Consider the following 13,142-nt stretch of genomic DNA (forward strand, 5'->3'; position numbering starts at 1 on the left):
GGAAAATTACATAGTTGATGCAGAGTCTGGTTTTAATCCATAAAGGGCATAAATAACCTAACATTCCTAAATTGTTTGGAATAACGTGCTTTAAAACATCAGGTATGATGTTGTATCGATCAGGTAGTGTAAGGGTTACGCCCGCTTCACAGTGACAGACCAAACTCCTGCAGCGGGTACAACATCATCATCATCATCACACCGTACGTCCATGTGTGTAATGCTGCCTGACTAAGACATATCCCTGTTATCTACATCCTCTGGCAATAATGGTTGCGCATCACTCATTTCTTCCCAACTGATGTGTAAATAACTCCTATGACAGATCAAGTGAAGCGGCTGTGGTGCTAGTGTTGGTGGTGGCGGCAGGCGGGCGAGTGGTAACTTGAGAGGTGCTGCCCGAAGCTAAGCTGGAGGAGGATGGTACGTGAAGGATTGGGTGTCCTGTGTTAAAAAGTCAACTATGTCCTCAGAACTTTTCGAGTTCATGGTACGTGTGGCCTCTGAACACTGGGCATTATTCTAGGGCCAAATGGAATCACAGCACCACGACCACGATGGCACCTGCGGGGTGGCCTGCCTCAGCCTGTCATTTTTTTTTAAATGTACACTTACACTACTATTAAACAAGATATGAGTGGTGGCACTGGGCAAGTGGGCATAGTATACGCTGTGAGCCTGACACAAAAAAGCAGACTGATTTTTCACAGTCCAAAAACTTTTTTTTTTTTAAATGTACACTTACACTAATATTAAACAAGATATGAGTGGTGGCACTGGGCAAGTGGGCACAGTATACGCTGTGAGCCTGACACAAAAAAGCAGACTGATGTTTCACAGTCCAAAAATTATTTCTTTTTTAAATGTACACTTACACTACTATTAAACAAGATATGAGTGGTGGCACTGGGCAAGTGGGCACAGTATACGCTGTGAGCCTGGCACACACACTGGCAGGCAGGCAACTGCAATTAGATTACACGAGCAGACTGATATTTCACAGTCAAAAAAGTTTTTTTGTAAAATTTACACTACAGTTACACCAGATATGAGTGGTGGCACTGGGCAAGTAGGCCTGGCACACACGCTGGCAGGCAGGCAACTGCAATTAGATTACACAAGCAGACTGATGTTTCACAGTCAAAAAAGTTTTTTTTTAAATTTACACTATTATTACACCAGATATGAGTGGTGGCACTGGGCAAGTGGGCACAGTATATGCTGTGAGCCTGACACACAAGCTGGCAGACAGGCAACTGCAATTAGATTACACAGCTTCCAAATGAATCTAAAATGGATGCTGTCCAGGAGGTAGGAGGGTCTGGGAGGGAGGGTCAGCTGCTGATTGGCTGGAATGTGTCTTCTGACTGTGAGGTAGAGGGTCAAAGTATTACTCAATGATGACGAATAGGGGGCGGATCGAACATCGTATATGTTCGCCCGCCGCGGCGAACGCGAACATGCTATGTTTGCCGGGAACTATTCGCCGGCGAACTATTCGCGACATCACTAATGATAGGGTCATGCCCTGTATATAGCCATACAGAAATTAGTGGCCCAAAGGATTTTAACCCTTTTAAAATACCAGTTACTTATTCAAAACATAATCAAAATTGTGCAATGTTTGCCATCTGTTTATTGCAATATAAGATGAGATGATTTCTTTTTATAAAATGTAAGTTTGTTTAGGTTTTCGGAAAGTGAATTATTTTATTTAAAATAAAAATAATGCTAGAAATATTTTTGTTTATAAAGCTTTATTTTGCAAATTGCAATCAGTTGCAGAACAAGAAGCTGACAGAATGATTAAAGAGCCAACTTCAGCCTAAAAAAAATGCTGCAAAATGTTTAGTTTTCAGAATTATTGTGTCTATTGGTTGTTACATTAAAGTTGATTAAAAAAAAAAAAAAAAAAACCTTTTGAGTGGAGGTCACATGTTTCCTGTCTAGAGTGGAGCTCCTGTCTGCAGCCAGGCACCTTTGTGCTTTGAAGTAATTTGTCCTTTAGTTTCCTCCGTAGTTAGTTGACAACCCAAGGTCACATGACCAGAAGCAGCATGTGTCCATACACATTGAAACGAGACTGAGATTATCACAGTGTTTGGTAGGTGACTTTGTATTTGCAGTGAGTTTATTTAGATTCAAGATATCTTACTATACAATAACCAACTGATATTTTTAATTATGATTTGACTTATTAGGCGCAGCTTTGTAAAATAAGGCTAACATGCATTATACACAGTGCATTAGCAGCTTAGGTTTATCTGCAGTGTACATACATATTGTTAAAGTCTGAGTTTACCTTTGAGACATCTGCATTTTATTTTCAGAATTGTGTATTATGCTGGTAAATTCAGAATATAAATTTAATCTATGTGATACCTTCTATGAATAAGTTTGATTTAAATAGAAGATGCTTTAGTCAACTTAATCGCTTTGTCTTTATGATTATTGCTTTAATACAATACTTTTGTAGTTCTTTTTTTCTCTCCTTAGTATAGTATTAGCCTATTTTCTTTAATTTGAATCAAATTGGATGATATACCATTTAGTAAGATTACATTCAGGATTGCTCGTTGTCATTATGTACATAATGTTAAAACATAATTTTATTGTTGAATGTGTAACTTTCTATTTTGTAAGTTATTCCTTATATTGAATATAGAACAAATGAGATGCTAGATATACACATACTGGATATGAAACCCTAAATGTTCTTTTGTGATTCAGACAGAGCATGCAATTTAAAAAATGTTTCCAATTTATTTTTATTATCAAATTTGCTTTGTTCCCATTGAACAGATACCTAGGTATGTGTTTGGAGCACTACATGAAAGGAAATAGTGCTGCTATATAGTGCTCTAAGCACATGCATGCTCCTGAGCTTTTTTAACAAAAGATACCAAGAGAATAGAGAAAATGTGATAATAGAAGTAAATTAGAACGCTGTTTAATATTACATGCCCTATCTGAATCATGAAATCATTTTTTGGGGGTTTCATGTCCCTTTAAAGGGACAGTCTACACCAGATTTGTTATTGTTTAAAATGATAGATAATCCATGTATTACCCGTTCCCCAGTTTTGCATAACCATGACAGTTATATTTATATATGTTTTACCTCTGTGATTAACTTGTATCTAAGGCTCTGCTGGCTGCCCCCTTATCTCAGTGCTTTTGACAGACATGCAGTTTAGCCAATCAGTACAGACTCCTAAATAAATCCAGGGAGTGAGCACAATGTTATCTATATGACACACATGAACTAGTACCGTCTAACTGTGAAAAACTTTCAAAATGCTCTGCGCTAGGAGGCGGTTTTCAACTGTTTAGAAATCAGTTTGAGCCGAGCTAGGTTTAGCTTTTCAAAAATACCACCAAGGGAACAAAGCAAATTTTGATGATAAAAGTAAATTGGAAAGTTATTTCAAATTGCATGCCCTATCTGAATCATGCAAGTTTAATTTTGATTACACTGTCCCTTTAAGTCAAGCTCAATAATTCAAGCTATTATGCTTTAGTAATAAGTATGTGTGCTTAGACAGAAGACCTTCACATAATACTGCAAATGTAGGCAGTTGATGCTGTAAATTATTTAACTAATATTAATGTTTGTGAACTCAAGGACTTACGGTGGTTTAGGCTTGTCCAAGAACATGGGTGTATTTTCAAATGAGAGGCAAAGCTTGATTTTGTATCAGTTGGGCTAGTGAAAACGTTTTTATAAACATTGTATTAATGGAAACAAAATATTTATATAAGCAAAATCTACTAAGATTAGTGCAGGATACCTGCACAGTTACAGACACCTGGGTGCATAGAAGGGGCATGAATGACAGAAGTACACTGTGTATTGCAAATGGGGAGAGTTAAAAGTAGGTAAAAGCCCTAAGGGGCATGTTGTGATGGTTGGGTTTTAGATTTGAATCTGTTCCCTTCCATATCCCATCTCTGCAACACATTTCAGCTTTATTGGAAAATAAACAAAAAGCATTTAAAGGGACAGTGTACTGTAAATGTGTTCCCACTAATCCATTTTACCTGTTTAGGGTTGTATTATATCTTACCCTTGTATAACACTTGTGTAATATACTCAACACTTTATAAATAACAGATAATTATAAAAGCAATAACATTAACAACATTATTGAAGATCATTCATTAAAATGGAAAACAAACAAGATATAAGGATTTAAAGGGATACTAACCCAATTTTTTTCTTGCTTATTGGTGGCTAAATACAGTAATGAACCAAAAATGGGCCAGCTCGTAAGCTTTACATTCATGCTTTTTAAATAAAGATAGCAAGAGAATAAGAAAAATTGATAATAGGAGTAAATTAGAAAGTTGCTTAAAATTGCATGCTCTATAGAAATCATAAAAGAAAAAATGTGGGTTTAGTATCCCTTTAACACACAAACTAATTGACTAACACTCACCACAAGTCACACAGTAACAAAAATTATAATGGTCAAAAATGATTTTTTTTAAGAAGTTGTTTGACTTTCCATATTTATATTTTAGAAAATGGCTGCATCTGGAAAGCTGACTACACTTCGCTTACCTCCCCTGCCAACTATTGGAGAGATAATCAAACTTTATAATCTAAGAGCAGAAAAACAACTCTCTCAGAATTTTCTTCTAGACTTGAAACTAACAGGTATGTTCTCTGTAGGTATCAGTCGCGTACATGTGTTATTGTTTTTATTGGATTTTACCGACGATAAAGACTGTGAACATAAAAAAATACTACAGCTATAGTTGTAATGGAACATAAGTTCTTACACAGTTAAGGTCATCTTATAAGTAATGGTGGGATTAACCCCTTCACAGAGGAAAACTTGCTCAAAATACCAAAGGATCGTCACTGTCAAATGATATGACCATCTAAACTCATATGCACAGATTGTGCTCCGTTGCCATATGAGGACAGATTGCCTGCAGCTCAGAGACAGCAGTCTAGGCTGTCACTTTACAGCCGAGACTGCTGGAGCTTCCTGAAGCTGCGACGTATATATACGTCATGCGTTACAATGGGCTTCGTAGCACATCATGTGTATATATACGTCGGATTGGGTAAAAGGGTTAAGCTAAATGCACATGTTTACCACTTAAAGTGTTCATCTATTTGAAGATGATAAAGACAATGATCTAGTGTTTCCATTGCCCACTGAATGCGCACGTCCGTGTGCACTTTGTATTAGTTAGGTGAAGTTTATGACTTCTAGTATTTTAAAATACGTTTTGCATCTTTTTAAATGACTCTTGCCAGCCCACACTGGCTAAGCTGTGGCTGATACAACCAAGCAAATACTTTATTTCCTTAGCCATTGTCTTTTTATGGGAGCATGCACTTAAAGGGACAGTATACACTCATTTTCATATAACTGCATGTAATAGACACTACTATAAAAAATAAGATGCACAGATACTGATATAAAAATCCAGTATAAAACTGTTTAAAAACTTACTTAGAAGTTCTTAGTTTAGCTCTGTTGAAAAGGTAGCTGGAAAGCCCACTGCAAGTGGGAAATAAGACACTCCCCCTCCCCCTTCTTTTGCATATGAAAAGATTCTTTACACAAACAGGAGCAAGCTGGAGAAGGTAGCTGACGGTATTCTCATAAAACTTTGGGGCTTGGTTAGGAGTCTGAAAATCAGAGCAATGTTATTTAAAAATAAGCAAAACTATACATTTTTTTTAAACTTTATGAGCTATATAAATAGATCATCTACAAAACATTTATTCAAAGAAAAAATGAGTTTATAATGTCCCTTTAAGTCTCTCTCTCCACTAACACAGATTTATATGAGAGCTCTCTTTGGAGCCTAATGTTACATTAAAAAATGGCAACAGTAGTGATCAGCGCTGCGGAATCTGTTGGCGCTCTACAAATTCCTGATAATAATAATAATAATCAGTTACAGTCTACATAAATCTAGTAAGTTTATTTCAAAAATTGCAAAACTGAAGCATGCATATTATTTTATATTATTTAATTGTCATTGGCCACCTGAAAGTTTAACACCTTTTTTTTATTTTTAAATTTGAACATTCATTTTATTTAAGACAAAAAAGTCTGATTGTGGTGAAGTATGCTAATGTGGCTGTGATAAAAAACAAGACAGGGTATAGTGAATAGATGCCGGCTGTGATACTGTCACCAGGGATTCTAAGATTTCAATCCTGATTTCTAACACTTGGGAGTATTTTACATATACACTACATGGCTAAAAGTGTGCAGACACCCCTACTAATTGTTGAGTGCACATGGTTCAGCCACACACATTGCTATCAGGTACATACAATTCTGCATGTAACCATGAAATCTCCATAGACAAATATTGGCAGTACTGAAGAGCTCAGTGACTTTAATATGACAATATATATTTTTATTGTTTTAAAAGATAGATAACCAACACAGTTTTATTAATACACTTTTTACCTTTGTGATTACTTTGTATTTAAGCATCTTCTGACATCCCCCTGATCACATGACTTCGTATTTATTATCTATTGACTTGCATTTAGTACTGTGTAGTGCTAACTCTTAAATAACTCCTCGGGCGTGAACACAATGTTATCTATATGGCTAATATCAGTCTCCTGTTGTGAAAAGCAAATAAAAAAACGTGATAAAAGACTGTCTGTAGTGACTTAGAAACAGGCAGAAATTTAGAGGTTTAAATGTTATAAAGTATATTAATATAACAATGTTGGTTGTTCAAAGCTTGGGACTGGGTAGTAAAGGCGTTATCTATCTTTTTAAACAATAACAATTATAGTGTAGACTGACCCTTTAAAAGTGACACTGAATCATGAAATAAACAATTTGGATTTCATATCTCTTTAAAGGCAATATGGGGGCAGGTGAGTTTGCAATAGGGAAGTGGAAGTCTCATAAGACAAACGTTGGAATGCTAGAAGAATGTAAATAGAAATGCCAGGCATAAAAGTGCTCAGAAAGGTGAGATTGGTACAGTAGATAGCAACAATTTGCAAAGAAAACTCAGATTGAACAAGGAGGAGGATGAAACGTACAGATGAAGAGTAACATTTGTACACATAATACTTTCCTATTAGCAGCAAGAAGGCATCTCAGTTTCTAATAAAGCCAAGATGATATAGTAAGAAATATGCAATGCAATTTAATAGTTCGACTGGTTAGGGATTTAGGTCTTCAGAAGTAGGAGGAGAGCACTATATGGTGACGGTAGGTTTTTGGCAGAGTGAATCTGCTTAGTGTTATTGGCACATTGTAGATATACAATTTGAAAGAAGCTAATTTGTTCATGTAAACTGAAAAGTGATGGTGATATAGCAGTAGTGTGATGGATGGTATTCGGTCATTTGTGCATACCATTTACTACTTCCTTTTTTTTTTTTCCACTATACATTTTTAGACTTGGACTATCCAAAATTTTGTTCTCGAAGGCTGGAAATAGATCTTAAAGGGACAGTAATCACCTTGAGATTGTTATATAAAAGGTTTAGTTATGCATAAAGAAACAACTTTGTAATATATACAGTATGTGTGTCTATATATATATATATATATATATATATATATATATATATATATATATATATATATATATATATGTGTGTGTTTGTGTGTATATATATATATATATATATATATATATATATATATATATATATATATATATATATATATTCATTATTTACCCCCCCCTCCCTTTTTTCCATGTAATTTAGCAATTTGTAATTCTCGGGAGTTTGAAATGTACCTTGCTTACTTCCCAAAGCTGACCTTGCTACATATCTGTTACAATTTGGCTTTATCAGATGAAAGCTACAAAACGCATTGTATACTAAATTTATGACAGCGACATTCCTTGCCATCTGCTGACTAAAGTCCAAATTGGCTCCTCCAAATAAGACCAATGGTCAGTAGAGTTTGTTTATTGATAAATAATTGCAATTAAAAAGGATGTTAATTCTATTTTAATGTCGGGTTTTAAATTCCATACTTTGGGAGTGGACTTGGGGATTGTGATCTGGTCAGTTATTTTCTTTTGTCTGTCTTCTTTTACTTGGCTGTATATTTAAACTGGAGCAAACATAAAGTGGTTCCATTTTATAGAAGAGATCTTTGACAAATACATTTTTAACTATTTGTTAAGAAACTACAACACCTTGTTAGAGGCAAAGCAATTACATATATATGAAACGACAGCAGTTAAAGGGACAGTAAAGTCGTAATTAGACATTCATGATTTAGACAGAGCATACTATTGTAACCCACTTTCCAATTTACTTCTATTTAATTTGCTTCCTTCTCTTGTTATTCTTTGCTGAAATGTTTATCTAGGTAAACTCAGGAGCAGCGAAGAACCTAGGTTCTAGCTGCTAATTGGTGGCTTAATAAATATATATATATATATATATATATATATATATATATATATATATATATATATATATATATATATATATATACCGATTGTCATTGGCTTACCCAGCCATGTGTTCAGTTAGAAACCAGAAGTGCATTGCTGCTCCTTCGACAAATGATACCAAGAGAATGAAGCAAATTTTATAATAGAAGTAAATGGGAAACTTGTTTGAAATTGTATTCTCTATCTGAATCATGACAGAACATTTTTGGGTTTCATGTCCCTTTTTAAAGTAATTTTTGCATGAAAAAGTAAAAGTGGTTTACATTTAAATTGAAACTAATAGGCAAAGCATTGGATAACTAGGTATCTATGTTTACTTATAGGGAAAGCAAAAAGCTGGTTTGTTCTGTGCCAGAATATTCATTTAAAAAAATCTGTGAAAATATTTTTTATTTCGTGTGCATTTCTTGACAAAATTGTGAAATTAATTACACCTTGTAATTACAAGCATTTTCTTTAATTTTAGAATATATTTAACATATCAGCAAATTTTGGCAGTAGCCAAACTCTGCCCTCCATTTGTCTTATATGGAGCAGCCATTTTAGATGTTTCTGGCCAGTCGCTGTTACTTTGTTTGCAAAACTTGCATTGCTTTGCAGTTCCTTTTCTAATCATTTCTGCTCAAGCCAATTGGGATCAGATAAGTGGCAGAGTTAGGCTTGTGAAGACTGCAGTGTGAACTTCCAAATCTCAGAATTTCGAATTACAGGAAAAGGAAGCAAAATAAAATATTTTGTAAAAACATTTACTATGAATAGTTAAAGGGACAATCTACTCCCACATTTTTATTGTTTAAAAAGATAGATAATGCCTTTAGTATCCATTCCCCAGTTTTGCATAACCAACACAGTTATATTAATACACTTTTTACCTCTGTGATTACCTGGTTTCTAAGCCTTTCCAGACTGCCCCCTTAGCTCAGTTTTTTTGACAGGCATGCATTTTAGCCATTCAGTCCTGACTCTTAAATAACTCCACGTGTATGAGCACACTGTTATCTATGACACACATGAACTAGCAGTGTAAAAATGCCAAAACTGTCATTTAGCTAAAAGACGACCTTCAAGGGCTTTGAAATTGGCATATGAGCCTACCTAGGTTTAGCCTTCTACAAAGAAAACAAAGATAACAAAGCAAATTTGATGGTAAAAGGAAATTGGAAAGTTGTTTAAGATTGCGTACCCTGTCGGAATCATGAAAGTTTATTTTTGACTAGACTCTCGCTTTAAGCAGGTAAAACCTGAGTTTAGTGTTGTAATTTATATTCTCAGCCATACCGCATTATTTTACTTCAAAAATTGGTATGGGGGTTTGAATGAGGGCAACAAAAAATTACTGTAGCATTTGTATCTCCAAGAACAAAAGGGGAGACTTATTTTGGCGAGTATAAAATTAAGCATTTTATGTTTGCATTAGAGCATGGATATTGTAAAACGGATTACTAGATGCCTAAGAAACAAAATTACCAAATATAATTCTACCTTTCCTTTTAAAGTTCCAAATATTCATATTTCTATTTGTTCTTCATTTTATTTTCTTTGACTACTGACATTCTAATAATGTATTTTTTACCCCCAGATAAAATTGTAAGAAAAGCTGGAAATTTAAGAAATGCTTATGTGTGTGAAGTTGGTCCTGGACCAGGTGGAATCACAAGATCAATTCTTCAAGCTGGAGTTGAAGAACTTCTGGTGGTGGAAAAAGATACCAGGTTTCTTCCTGGGCTACAGGTATCTGCACTTCAAAAATAAAGCTTTTCTGATTCTTATGCATTCCCGCTTATGAGCCGAAACGCATTTGCAGCAACTTTATTATCTTGTTTGCTATGATCACATAATGTTTAATTCATCCGGGGTGATTAGTAGTAACCTTGTTGCTGTGCATTACTTTAGTAGAAGATGGAGAGGTTACATTCTGGTCATTTCAGGGTGAGAAATGTAATAACTTAGTATCCTGTTTCTTTTAATAGCTAAAGTTAAAGGGATAGAAAGGTCAAATTTATATTGTGTGGGGGTGGATATATACTTACGTTGGGAAAAAAATGCTTCTCTGTGGGCATGTGCACCAGTATTCAAGCTCAGAGTACTGAAAAGGATATTGTGAAGACAACATTTGTGTCATACGAGCCACTGCTGAGTTTCTGAGAAGGTATGATGACTAAATACTGGTGCAGGGGCCCCACAGTATATGTGTGTATGCCATTGAAAAACTGAAAAAATTGCAAACATTTTTCTATTTTAAAAGGACAACACCCATGTACATTTCAATTTTGACCTTTTTTTATCCCTTTAAGTGTTAACAAATAATTAGCCTTCATAAAATTAGTGTGTGCAATAAACACCTTTTCTTTGATAGTCTTTGGATACTCACCATCTTATCACATGAGGGATTAAAGTCCAGTCCACTAGGAGGAATCAAAAGACTCAACATAACATGGTTTTTAATCCCACCTTTACTCAATCCATGTTGTATCTCCAACAAATGATGGTGAAACTTGATGTGGTGATATTCACGTCATTTAACAATGGTTCTGTAACTGATTTAAGACCCATTTTCCTTCTCAGACAACCTAAAAAACAGGGCAGAGGGTAAGACAGAAGTCCACCCAGGCAATGAAATCTTCTCCCAGTGTGGAGATGCCATCAGCCTGCCAGGTGAAATGTGGGCATGCTCACCAGTCACCTGGTCTACAGTGTGCCGTTCCTTACAGATCCATGGCAGATAGGTTTGTCTATTAGAAGCGGACGTTTGCAACTAAGGTGAGCACAGTAGACTAAGCTACTGACGGCTAAGTACCATATACCTTCATATGCCACAGGATATTATCATGATCAGTTACACGTTTCAAATAGCCTGGGAACATGGTGACATATATATCATTTAATACTACATACAATTTTTCAGCACTTTTGGGCACTTTTACAAAATTTCATAAAATTGAGATTCTGTTTCTTTAAATTTACACCTGTCGACTTTAGTGTACAGTGGAACATTTAAAGACCTGCGGATTTTAATTTTTTACTTTGCACGTATAATCTTCTCTGTAAACTGTTATTTTTGGTGCCAAAATAGTACACTCCCATTCTCCTTCCCCTTCACTGACCGGTAGCCATCTTGCAGACACACAGCAAAATATACTCTGTGTGCGAGGAATGGTGATTACCCATTATACAAGAGCTTTACCAATATAGCAATGTATGCTTTTAACAAGTTATTAAATTTCTGTCTAATTATACAAATGTTTTATTAGTTTTTATATATAGATAAGAAGCTCACATTAGACAACAAGTTTTTATATATATATCAGTTGTATATACCTGTTTATATCTTTTTATTAACTGAATGTTGATAAATACTTAGGATTACCTACAATAAATATATAATAACAACATTGCAGTACATACATTAAACATTTATTCAATCACAAAATACAATATATTCAAATTATAGAATTTAACTAAATACTCTACCCGTGCTAATCTAGCGCTGGACTACATTCACTACATATCAACCACTGTTTTCTTAGAGGGGAATACATTAGTCTAGCAGGGTCAATTCTCCAGCGCCTCATCTTTCTCACTACCAATTTAATCTCCTATCCTCTCAAGTGTTCCATTACACTAAAGTTTGAGGCAGCTTCAGAATGGAAGATGATATTTTTATGTGGAGGGATAAAACACTTAAAGAAATAACTGAAAAAGAAAGTCATAACACACACACTGAATATTATGACCTAAACACAATCATGGGTGAACTAGAAAAAAATTTAACTAGCGAACTAAAACAAAAGACTGAACTTAGTTTCCTAGAAAAATATATAAATATGAAAATAATACCGAGAGGTTTGAGACTAAAAAAGAATTGCACTTTTGAACTAAGGGATAGTTTAAGAAAAGAATGGGAGGGGGCACTTGAAACAGCATCACTCACTTTTTTAAATATTTTAAAAAAATCACGTGAGGAATCACTAGAATTAATTGAGAAAAATATTGCACTGTTAAAAAATAAATTGATTGATAAAAAAGAACACCAAGAATATAAAAATAGACAAAGGGAAATCATGGCTAAACTAATTAGTCTAAACAATGAATTACAAGAGGTAAAATGGAGAAAACTAAACAGGGATAAGGATGATTATTCAGACACAGAGCCAATACACATAGATGAGAACCCTAACACTGAAATACAAAACACAAGAGAGAATATAAAACCAAAAGAAAATACAAAACTTAGAGAAAGGACAAATTATAGACCTAATCATCGGTCCAGAAATAGATATGATGATCAATATTCATCTAATATACACTACAATTCGAGAACATACAACAGACCCAATCAAATAAGATCACAATACAACCATACCAGAGACAGACAATTTGGACAAAATAGAAATATATCACAAAATGACCAATATTACAAAAAAAACCAAGATAGATCTGAATATAGAAACTATAACAGATACAACTCTTGGGAACAATGGGATAGAAGATATAACGAAAGATCACATTCAGACAGACAAAGACAATATTATGATAGAAGAGATGATGAGTGGGAAAGACCTAGACACTATAACTCATATGATCAACAAAATAACGAATGGAGAATTAGAACATCAAATCGATTTGAACCATTTAAATACAGATACATATAAAAATGAGAACCAGAAAAATGAGTGATTTTTTAGAGTTACGCCATCCGACACCAGGGACTTCAAAAG

The 13,142-nt window shown here is 34.6% G+C and overlaps 1 protein-coding gene across 2 annotated transcripts in view; it reads left to right on the forward strand.

Moving 5' to 3' along the window:
- Nucleotides 1-2,042: 2,042 nt before the first annotated feature.
- Nucleotides 2,043-13,142, forward strand: part of TFB1M (transcription factor B1, mitochondrial) — a 207,489-nt gene continuing 196,389 nt past the window's right edge. For both annotated transcript variants that reach the window (XM_053710970.1, XM_053710971.1), the window contains exons 1-3: nucleotides 2,043-2,104; nucleotides 4,525-4,660; nucleotides 10,004-10,155. In XM_053710970.1, the coding sequence (XP_053566945.1) occupies nucleotides 4,528-4,660; nucleotides 10,004-10,155 (285 nt within the window). In that variant the 5' untranslated portion in view covers nucleotides 2,043-2,104; nucleotides 4,525-4,527. The remainder of the gene's footprint in view (nucleotides 2,105-4,524; nucleotides 4,661-10,003; nucleotides 10,156-13,142) is intronic.

Source organism: Bombina bombina, chromosome 4 (assembly GCF_027579735.1).
Source record: "Bombina bombina isolate aBomBom1 chromosome 4, aBomBom1.pri, whole genome shotgun sequence".
In the NCBI taxonomy this organism is placed as follows: Eukaryota; Metazoa; Chordata; class Amphibia; order Anura; family Bombinatoridae; genus Bombina; species Bombina bombina.